Here is an 11,587-nt window from a genome sequence, read left to right as displayed (position 1 = left end):
ATGTAGCTTTGCGCGAGATTCAAGACAAATAAACAAACAGACTATTATTCAAGCGAAAATAAGTTGCCGGGTCTTCCATATATAGAAGCTTCATTATTCACCAACTTAATCTTGTTCATACCGAAACAGTTGGTGTTTCAAATAATTGATGATATAAATAGGTCTCCACCATTACTATGTATTTTGTATCATAGCCGGCCTGAGGAGCCCAGGTGTTGGGTGAAAGGCCTCATCGGCAAATATATAGCAGGTATAGACATATTATTACATTCTCCTTTACTTTCACTCCTATGTACTTGAAATTGCTGTAATGTTTGTCGTTTGTTATTTAGCCGCCCAAATTATACATTTAACAAGTTAATGTTATGAAAAATTTTACTTTCAATGGAGTCTACTGATGAAGAAGTGTGTTTCTCTTCTCCCAGAAGAAACTTCAGTCTTAATCAATCAAATGATCATTCTTAATGTTTATACCTTTTATAACGCCCCACGGCTGAAAGGGCGAGCATGTTTGGTGTGAGAGGGATTTCGAACCCGCGACCTTCAGATTGCGAGTCGAGTGCCTTAACCACCTGGCCATGCCGAGCCCAGACAATATTAGGTATTAGACTGAATATTAATTATTGAAGGTTACAAAACAGACAAATACAACAGCATGTTTGTCAATCATAAAACACAACTATAACTTATAAATACAAACAACTGATTTAATTGAGAGATTGATTACACAGTAAAGCATTTGATATATGATAAAAAGTGTATAATGTTTTAACTCCAAAATTTAGCGATTACCTTTCTCACCAGAACAGCTTTCAGAATTAGAAACATTGGATGTTTCTGTGGCATCCTAGCCTAGTTGTAGAGAATGGCTAAGGTGACAAAATATTTGAGGCATTTTTTTCTGTTCTACGAGCACGAAACACCGGTGATGCTAAGACACTGTCTTGATGTATAACAAAAGTGATACGATTGTGAAAGTTATATTCCCTGTTATCATGCTGTCTCTTGATAAAGAGAAACAAAATAATGATCATGAATTAAAATTATAAGATTAAAACTTGCTCTAATCATTTATTAGTACGTTTATTAAATACATCAACCAAAACTGGGAAAAGCGAGCGTATTATATGTATTATATGCATCCAGAGGTTCTTGCTTGAGTAGCAGCACATCTGATTTCGATGAAACCTGCCGTTTGGAGCGCTGAGGTTGAATTGGTTGCATTTTTTGGGCTGAGTGAGCCATTTTAGCGATATGAAGTATTTAACTCGAATACCTATTACACTAACAACAATTAGGTTGTATCGTATAAATTTATACTTATCAAAATCGTAACCAATACACATGACACATACATCAAAACTGGGGAATTTACTGAAGCAAATCTATATAAAAGTAATTAACTTTAAATAGGCCATTTATTTTAAGCTGTAAGGCATGGGAGGCATTATCACTTTTCATGCTATTATCCACCAAGGAAATCGGTAACTAATCCTCCTATCTGAAGTCAGAACTAATTATTTTAAGCATATTAGTCCTGATTAATTTATAAATAACATAAAATATATGTTTCTGTTGTATCAAAAAGCCAAGAGTCACATGAATAACCATGTCTGCATTTCTTCTGTGCTTGCAGTTTGTTTTTGCAAGTTCAAATTTTTAGATACTCACTCAGAAAAATGGTTAGCATCAGTAATGCTATATATTTTCATGTGTGTGTGTGTATATATAGAGGAACATCTAAATATGCCACACCACGGGAATAATAGTAAACCATATATTTGTCTATATATCTTAGTTCATCTAATTTTTAAGGGTTCGATTTTATGAGTGTAACACGTAAAGTTAGTTACAAATTAACAATACCATTAGGTTTGAATAGATTAAGCTAGTAAATATTTCACAGATTCTTAATCATTTGAATAATATATAATTTACAATTAAAATGTAAGATGAATGATAATTCTTCAAATAGAGTTGAAAAGGCTGTAAAGTCATCTCTACTCAACAAGCTCGTGCAACAGTTACTTGAAATTTGGGTGCAGATTCAGGTTCTGAAGCTAGGAGGTTATCCAGTCCTGCAATCTCTCCTCGAAAAAGCCAAAGAATTGTTCCAAAAGATCAAAGAACTCGGAGGAGAAAACATTGTTACTAGTAAAGATTTTCTAGACAAGTTATGGGACAAGGTGCGCGAGATCCTTGACCTATCACGCAAAGTCATGTGTGATCGAAGTAAGTAAAAAACTTTTATAATCATAGTTTTCTAAAATCTATCTTTAGCCATAAAAATACACCCCAGTAGATTTAGAAACACTAAAATATCATTGATGCTGTTGATGTATAGAGTACTTTTAGGTAAAACAGCTTTCTCTCATCAGTGAATATATCCTCTATATAACGGGTGATTCGACTAGGTAGTACTATGAAGTAATTTCGAATTTCTCAGAGTCTGAGTTTATACACATTAAGAGAATGGACACAATATAAATCACACATTGAAAACAATCTTTATTTAATAACACAAGACAACAGTGTTTATATCATTTCAACACAAAGATCAATGGCCTTTACGGGATAGTGTTCAGCTCGTGATCTTTAGGCCGAAGCTCTTCCAAATATGTATACAAGATCTATGAATCCTGTATAATCAATAATTCTATTACAGTCTAAGAACATCATGCTATATACCTAAAACCTACAGTCAGATCTTCCTATGACGAAAAGCGCTACTCACGTGACTGGTTATTCCCATTTGAAAGTAAGGGAAGTTGTAATATCAAGATATTGCCTGACCTACCATTGGAGGAAACTGCTGTCTGCTTCCATACACAAAAGGCAACTGTGCAGCTATATCTCCCATGGGCAAACTAGGTGTCATCTCAAAGGAGTGACAGAGAACAAAGTTTGCTAGAGTGAAAGCAACTTAACGACTTTCTTGAACAGGTATTATATAAAAACTGCTCATACCAGAATAAACGAAATTTGTAATTCTTATTAAAATAAGAAGGTATAAAATGTATGGTATGCCTACATACTACATGTGTATGTTCCTCCATTAAAAAAGTTTTAAGTAAATCACTGTAATGTTTTTCGAACCCCATTCTGCAATGATAAGTCTAGTATATGACTCGATCATATTTTAAAGTAACAAATACTCAAAAACTAATTTGAAAGTATTAAAACTTAAATGCCTCAAAGGTATTGCTTGTTACGAATTAAGGTATGACAATAAACAATCAAAATAATATAAATATATTACACATTACATTCATTACTTGTTCAGTAATTAAGATGGTAATAATTCAAAACAGACAAATGGGCTATACCAAACAGTTATTTTTGTGTATGGCTACTAAACAAAAAAAAAAGCCAAACCTAATCACAAATTCCCTAAAAAAGACAAGAGCAAATATAATCTGGAATTAATTCTGCTTAGGATTATATACATAATTCTTAGCTTCTCCTACCGGTTCAGTTTGTACCCTCTTACATGATACACTAAAAATAAAGTTAAATGTAAAAATATATACAACCCCCACAAGTGAATTTAAAATAGAAAAATCAAAATGTTTATAGCATAACTAGAGCAAGCAAAACAAACTCCAATTTCCTTGAAAGTTAGAGCCTGCTACATTTCAACGTTGTGTTATATTAAAAAAAGTTTAATAAATGTAATAATTAAAGCAAAATGCTACAAAAGTTAAAACTAATTTTATAATAGTTATTCGAGTTAATAGAATTCTGAAAACTCTCTCTAATAAGGCAAAAATGATTTTATATACTAAAATAAAATAACATCATACTAAGCCACACCTGTATACGACTGCACTTTGCTCTACCCTTTAATACAGTGCGATTCCAGTGCAAAGGGCGTGGCAGCCCTTAACCATCATCCCTTTTGCCGACAAAAAAATAGAGCCATCTATCTTACAATGTTATGAGTTATCTTCCTGCAAGAAAACATGGATATTTGCCAATTAGTAAATTCAAGTGCCACATGCACTGGAAAAAGAGAAAGTTGAGTAGCTTACTTGATGGGCTCTCTGCATCCAAATTGATATGAAAAAAAAATACAGAAATGTCTAAAAAAAGTACATATTAACTGGGGGGTAGGGGGGGAGAGCTAGTGCATGATACAGCCCTACACTACAATGATGAATAAACTGAGTTTGTATTAAATACGTAGCTAAATAAAAAGAAGTGATAATAAATAGTCAAATTATATAAAGAGCGAAATACGTTACAAGTATTTACTGAAAGGCTATCTCTAATTCATATTATTGTGACCCCAATGTTGTCGTTAGTGAAAAAATGAAGCACTGCAAAATCTTCGAGTTGGTGAAACTTTCAGTTGAATAACTTAGTGTTTACTTCAAAAAACAAAAAGACTAAATTGAAACCCTTTCTTTACACTAAAAGGGTCCATAATACACAAACCTAGAGAAAAGTTCGCCTTATTGCACTCTTTAAAATGTGTTGAATGTTTATTTAAATATTTAAACCTTCTTTAATGTTAAAACTTGTGTACCTGAGAATGACCGCACCTGTGACTGAAACGTCGTATCTGTTTTTAAGATATTTTTCCTCACTGTAAAAGCTGTAACTTGTAATAAAATGAACTATAGTATTGTTATTTGACATGTGATTTGCTGATTCACGTACATATTTCGTCTGCTTCCAAAAACCTGCCCTCCAGAGACTTAGCGGTAAGTTTTAAGGCTTAAAAGCTAAAAACCAAGTTTCGATACTTGTGGTTGGCACTGAACAAATAACCCATTGTGTAGCTTTGTGTTTAATAATAAACAAAATACGTTTATCTTCTAGATTCATATCGATTTTTGCAAAGGCAATATTTTTTTAATATCCTAATACTTTTTTCTTATATTATATAGCAATTAACCATGATAGAATATTTTCACGCCATGTTTGTTTTAAAAAAATACATTTTAATATTTTCAGTAGGTGAAGTTTCTCACAATTTAGCAGTGACTCGATTGAGTGTGATTGGTTTGTTTTATTTCACCTATAGCTGGGTTAAATGAGCGGTCGGTTTGAGAATAGAAGCCATTATTTACCTAATTTGTCAGATTTTATGTCGTTTATTTCCAGGATTGATATATATTTGTGGAAAAAAATACAAACATTTAAATGCTTTTTGTGTTTTTCAGACGGGAAGTTTACTGGATCTTTTGCTTGGGAACATTATCAAAATATTACTAAAGGTTTAGATATACTCGTGATCAAAGAAAAGCTTTTAAAAAAAGTAGGTTTATTTGAACTATTCGTTTATAATGTTTTATTTGTGTGTACGTCAGGCACTCGGTAAACGATATATTACACTTACGAGTCTGAAAAGAACATCTAGCTACACAGTACCCTGAATAACATACATTTCCGTGATTCATTTCATGCCTAGCTTACACGGAAATATAAGTAAGAGACTCAATTACTATACACATAACATTATCAGCATTTGTCTTCTGATCCAAAGAAGATTTCTACAACTTGGGGCAACATAAGATAATAAGTGATGAATAAAGTAACCGCCTATGGATTATGCTACAGATCCTTCAAACACATGCAAGTGAGGCAACAGTGTGATAATCTACTAAATAGGACGCTTTTTAAGTGTTTGTGAGTAAAGTTTATATTGAGTAAAAATTAAATAAGTCATATATGCACTTTGCACTGCCCTCTTTTTGTTTTACTTTTCCAGTACGTCTAACATGTGTCTAAAATACGAAAGCTTTGAACAGAGGAGTTAAGAAAAAAAAATGAAAACTACGTATGTGACAGTTTTCTGTAGTAAAATAATAATAAACTTTTATTTTATTTGCATAATTTTTGCGTATTACCTATCTAACTTATTTTATATAAAAAAAAATCCAGGCGCGGGGTCGAAACCCGACACCAAACACGTGTAACCTTTCAGCCGTAGGGGCGTTATAATGTAACGGTCAATTTCACTATTCCTTGGTGAAAGGGTTGACGGTGGGTGGTGCTGGCCTGTTGCCTTCTCTTCTGTCGGTAGTACAAAATTATGGACAGCGACAGATAGCCTTAGTAGCTTTGCAATTACAATTCACTTACTCAATATAGTTGACACTATAACAGTTGCTTTTTATGCAGTTAATATAAATAGCGACCACTACTATATGTATTCTGTTCCTGGTATTGGCGAAGGCCTCATCGGCACTAGCTATAGTAAAAACAGTACGCTTGACATATTATTACATAAAGGCCTGTCATGGTCTGGAGGCTAGAGCACTTGTCTCGTAATCTGCGGATCGCGACTTCGAATCCCGTCACCGAACATGCTCTTTCCGCACGAGGAGGCGTTATAATGCTGCAGTCAACCTTACTTTTCGTTGGAGATAGTTGGTGTTGACTAGCTGCTTCCCCCAACCCACCCCAGTTAATAACTTCCACACATTAGGCGTGGCTAACGACAAAAAAGCAAAAGCTTAGCACGAAATTCCAAAAACAAAAACATTATTAAAATATTTTTCTTTGCATTGACTCATAGATTTTTAGGATGGAAACGGAAAAGTTGAAACGGGATAAAAAAAAATATAAAACTCAATTTATAAAAACACGAATCAACATATTGCAGCTAAAATACAATTTTTTTGATTGACTCTAATGTACAAAAATAAAAGCACACTTTTTTGGCCGAAATTTAATTGCATTCGTTTTTCTTTTGTTGTTTTTTTTTTCTCTTTCTCTCTCTTGAAACATGTCTTTCTTAATAATGTCCATACTGAAAACCCACTAGCAATATTCACGTTCAGTATCACTTAGAAATACGTGAAATTAAAACAGTTTTAGCTATTAAAAACGAATATCTATTCAATGTTTAAACATCATTTCAATTCTTTCTTTCTAGCTGGATGAACTGGATTTACAATCTGTAACCTTTGTACGCTCAAATACTACTGAGCACCACACAAATGGAGATTACATTTCTCGCTGGGCGTATTTTGTAGTGAAACAACTAATAAAAAGTATAACAAATCCAATGGGAAAACTCCAAACGATAGTGCTAAAGGTAAGCAGTAACAACAATGTATAGAAGTGTGTTCCGTGTTGTAGTTATAGGATTTAATTTCTAAAACTAAATGTGTTCGGTTTACTTTTTTTGACTCAATTGTAAGTGAAAATTTTATTTTATTCAGTTTTTAATATCATGTAATTATTTACTAGTATAGGGGTTTGATTTCAAATCATATGTTTTCCTGTTATTTAAATCACTTTTTTTCACCATTGCAAATGTTTTGTATTCTTAGTTAAGAAAACTGAAGCGCTAATTTTACCGATGTGCAGCTTTTACTGCTGATAATCCTGTTTTCCTATACTAGAACATAGTTTGTTTCATTATTTTTCGCCAGTAAGTTAGAATATTTATATACAATTAGTAATGATTATTTTTCATCAGTACGTGCAAGTATACGCAGATGTACACCTGATGTTTATCTTCCTAGACTTTGCTGGTAAATTGTTTAAAATAAACTAAAGCATTAAGTATATAAACTAATATTTGTTGTTGTTGTTGTTGTTTCAGTATGTATTCAGAGTGATTAACGACATACAAATCATGGTTAACGAGCTGTTACGTTACCTCCTGGAAATTTTCTGGTTTCTTGAACAGTTTGGATTCGTTATTGAGCTGAATGATTCAGTAAGCCGAAACAACAAGGTTATCTATATATGTGAATGAAACAATTGACTTTCCTGCTAACTCCCCGTGGATGTTTACAATATTAATGTCAAGCTACATTCAAGTATATAAAAGATGGCCCTTTACATATGACCCTATTGATTAAAGATTATACTTTATATGGTATCAAACAAGAAATAGCAACACTTTTGACATTGAAACAGTTTTACAAACCAAGTAGTAACATAAATCTTCTTCAATTTTCAGATTTTTTTTTGCAGTAAATTTATGCATAAAATTAATAATTACTCACCTTTTTTTTTATTTCAATCTGTTTTCGACGTAATTTCCATCATAGTTTTAAACACCGTAAGAAAACCAATTCCATGGAATAATATATAATTTTCTTATAATCTACAGTCCTCAGATCACTCCTAAACGGAGAATAATGCACACCAGGAAGTAATGTTATTTAAAAACATTCAACGTTTTAATTCTTGGGAATAAATTATTGCAAATCATTTTTTTTTTCGTGTTGTTGTTGTTTTTTGAAATACATGTCATTACGATTGATATTGAATAAAGTTAATATTCTAAGAACCGCTGAAAAATTAAACTTTTTTTGATAGTATTAGGTCGTCAAGAAATTAATGTCGCTTTTTTTAGGTGAAAAAAAACCCAACAACTTATATATCAAAACAAAACGTTTATTAAATGAAATGGTCTTCATTCTTATCGATGACGCTTTTCCATCTTACAAGCAGGTTGTTAATGCCCTGATTAAAGAAATCACTTGGCTTTGAAGCAAAAAACATGTCGCTGTCCTCTTTAACACCTTTCATATTTGCATACGTTTTCCTATTAAGATTGTGTTGCAGCGAACGAAAAAGATGATAATCTGGAGAATATGGTGGGTGGGGGAGAACTTCCCAACCCAACTCCATAATCTTGTGTTGCGTCAAACGTGCCACATGTGGACGTGCATTGTCGTGGAAAAGAAGAACACCTTTCCTATTGACGAGTGAAGGGCGTTTCTGATGAAGGGCTTGATTTAAACGTTCCAGTTGGTGACTATAGATCTCTGCATTGACAGTTCGCTGTGGATTGAAGAGTTCGAAATGAATTACTCCATTGATGTCCCACCAAATGCAAAGCATCACTTTCTGCGGATGAAGTCCAGGTTTTGGGGTCCGAAGTGGTTTTTGTCTAGGACTGAGCCATTGTTTTTGGCGTTTAATATTCGCATAAAGAATCCATTTTTCGTCACCGGTGACAATTCTGTCCAAAGATGGTTTATGTGCATTACGCACCAGAAGAGACGAGGCAACATTCACACGTTGGAAACGATGATCATCGGAGATTTCGTGAGGCACCCAAACACCGTCTTTATGGAGTTTTCCCATATTCCTTAGATGTTACGTATTGTTTCATGAGAGACATGCAATTTCAGGGCCATTTCACGGGTGTGTTGCCTTGGGTTAGACTCAACAAGCATCTTCAGAGCATCAATATCAATTCCAACATGTTGGCCCCTGCCATCACAGTTTTTAAGGCTAAAGTCACCTGAACGAAATTTGCTGAACATTTAAACATTTCCATAAACTTCTTTGATATTCTTTGTGGCTACAGAAGTGTTGTTTCCCTTCTTGTATTCAAACAGCATTACATGCCGAATGTGTGTCTCGTCATATACCATCACTATAAGTGATTAGAGTATACTAAACTTTACTCATTATATAGGCTACACTAACGTGACGTTTAGGCGGTTCATTTAACTATTATGCGTGATGTACGTTGTTGTTGTTGTTTTTTTAGGGGGGGGGGGCTAATGAAAGTGTTCCAAACCCTTACATTAATTTCTTGACGACCTAATATTTGATTAACAAATGTACAGGAATTCAACTGGACCACCTATACTTACACAAAAAATATCATATAAAGAACATCGTATTATAGAACCGCTCGTATTTTGAATTTCAGTGCATTGTCTTTTCACCCCCCTCAAAAAAAAACAAAAAACGTTTAGACAATTAAAGTTTAACTGAAAAAAACTGATACTTACAGAAAATGTTTTATTTTTTATTTTTACGTGGTTATAATTATGGGCTTCACTGTTCAGTTTTGGTCCGTACATATATCTTATGTTGCTACAAAATGTTAATAAAAATTGAGTGCTTAAGACAAATCTTATAACATTCTTTAGATATAAGAGAAGTTCAAGATTAATGCGCCAATAAGATCTACAACAGAAAAATTTTGTCTTTTAAAAAACCATGTGATGTCCCCGTCCGAACGTGCTCGCCTTTTCAGCAGTAGGAGCGTTATAATGTGACAGTAAATTCCGCTATTCGTTGGTAAAAGAGTAACCAAAAAGTTGACGGTGGGTGATGCTGACTAGCTATCCTCCCTCTAGTTTATCACTGTTAAATTAGAGACTGTTAGCGCAGATAGTCCTCGAGTAGCCTTGCGCGAAATTCAAAACAAACCACAAATCAAACGATGTGGTATTTTATTTTTTAATAATTATGTTAAAATAGCGAATTGTGTACTATTTCCAAAAGTTGTCATTCTCCTATTTATAAAGACGTTTCCATATGTTAAGGGGAAATATATAAATTTAGGATGTTGAGCTTCTCGTATATTTTCTTTTCTTGTATCTTCCAACATCACATAAAAATTAATTTACGTTCTTGAATTTTTATATATGATAAGACACATACATTCTCAGAGTCATAGTTAAAAACAGGAATATAAATAGATTGAGTAACCCTGAAAGTCTGGTGACTCTCAGTTTCACAAGTTAACTAGCTACAAACCATAACTGGCGGTGGGTGGTGATGACTAGCTGCCTTCCCTCTAGTCTTTAACTGCTAAATTAGAGACGGCTAGCGCAGATAGCCCTCGTGTAGCTTTGCGCAAACTTCAAAACAAACAAATAAACCAAAAAATTTGCCCTATCATTTAACTAAATTTATAACGGGTTAATTTAGATGATAAATCATCAAAACCTCCCAAATACTTCCAGTTAGGTTGTGGCGATTGGATATTAATCGTTGCCATGGTTTGTAGTCTATACTATTACCTAAGTCTAATTATTAATTAGTAACATTTTTATATAAGTAACTATATATATATTAATTATTAAATAATTTCATCCTATGTTTCTGGTGCTAATTTGCTGGCGTCTTCTGTTTTGGTAGTGACCAAGATTCGATCCTTGGTTTCTTTAATGAAAATCATTACGTACTCGGCTAGGGAAAGAAGTTTAGATGAAACCCACAAATACTGGTAAATACCTCAACTGTAAATCAGGTTCTATTTTCTAGAATACGATTTGTAGTACCGAAGAAGCTAAGAAGATGGACGAAGAATACATCACACTACAACCCTCCTTAACAATGAATAACACTCCTAACACTTGATCAAGAAGATAACCACCAAGAACGAAGAGGAAGAAACCTACAGCCATACTATCCTTTGTGAGATGTTTCTTTGAACACTTACAGAGAAGAGAATATGAGAACAATCTAAAGTCAGAATAGTATCCAAAAGCCAAAACACAATATGATCACCTAAAGACCCAATGTAGGGAAAAACATCGCTTACAACATTCCCTATGAATGTGAGCTCCAAAACACTGAAGAATAAAAAAGACCAACAAAATTTAGAATTATAGTAATAAACGACTTTATAGCACCAAATTTGTTTTTCTTTATTGAGATACTCAACGTTTCGCTTTACACCTTCTTCAAGAGCGTTCCACCAAAAAATAAACCGTAATTGACTAATATATAGCTTCAGTGGTTAAACCATATTGAATTCTAATCGATAATGTAGCGTGCGTTTAGCATCACCAGTAGTCAAGCTACCGTATTTTTCGGTGTATAAGACATACTTTTTTTTACCCCAAATTTTGATGTCAAAATCTGC

General features: G+C 33.4%; 1 protein-coding gene across 2 annotated transcripts in view; it reads left to right on the top strand.

Moving 5' to 3' along the window:
* Positions 1–11,358, top strand: part of LOC106478327 — a 20,507-nt gene extending 9,149 nt beyond the window's left edge. The window contains exons 3-6 of one of the 2 annotated variants that reach the window (XM_022381925.1): positions 1,976–2,232; positions 5,169–5,263; positions 6,887–7,048; positions 10,984–11,358. In XM_022381925.1, the coding sequence (XP_022237633.1) occupies positions 1,976–2,232; positions 5,169–5,263; positions 6,887–7,048; positions 10,984–11,079 (610 nt within the window). In that variant the 3' untranslated portion in view covers positions 11,080–11,358. Of the gene's footprint in view, positions 1–1,975; positions 2,233–5,168; positions 5,264–6,886; positions 7,049–7,561; positions 8,184–10,983 lie in introns of those variants that run through there. The other variant, XM_022381924.1, reaches the window with a different exon arrangement.
* Positions 11,359–11,587: the final 229 nt, after the last annotated feature.

The sequence above is a fragment of the Limulus polyphemus genome, unplaced genomic scaffold, assembly GCF_000517525.1.
Source record: "Limulus polyphemus unplaced genomic scaffold, Limulus_polyphemus-2.1.2 Scaffold200, whole genome shotgun sequence".
NCBI classification, from domain to species: Eukaryota; Metazoa; Arthropoda; class Merostomata; order Xiphosura; family Limulidae; genus Limulus; species Limulus polyphemus.
Note: the sequence above shows the minus strand (reverse complement) of the source record. Positions and strands in the feature narration are given on the sequence as shown.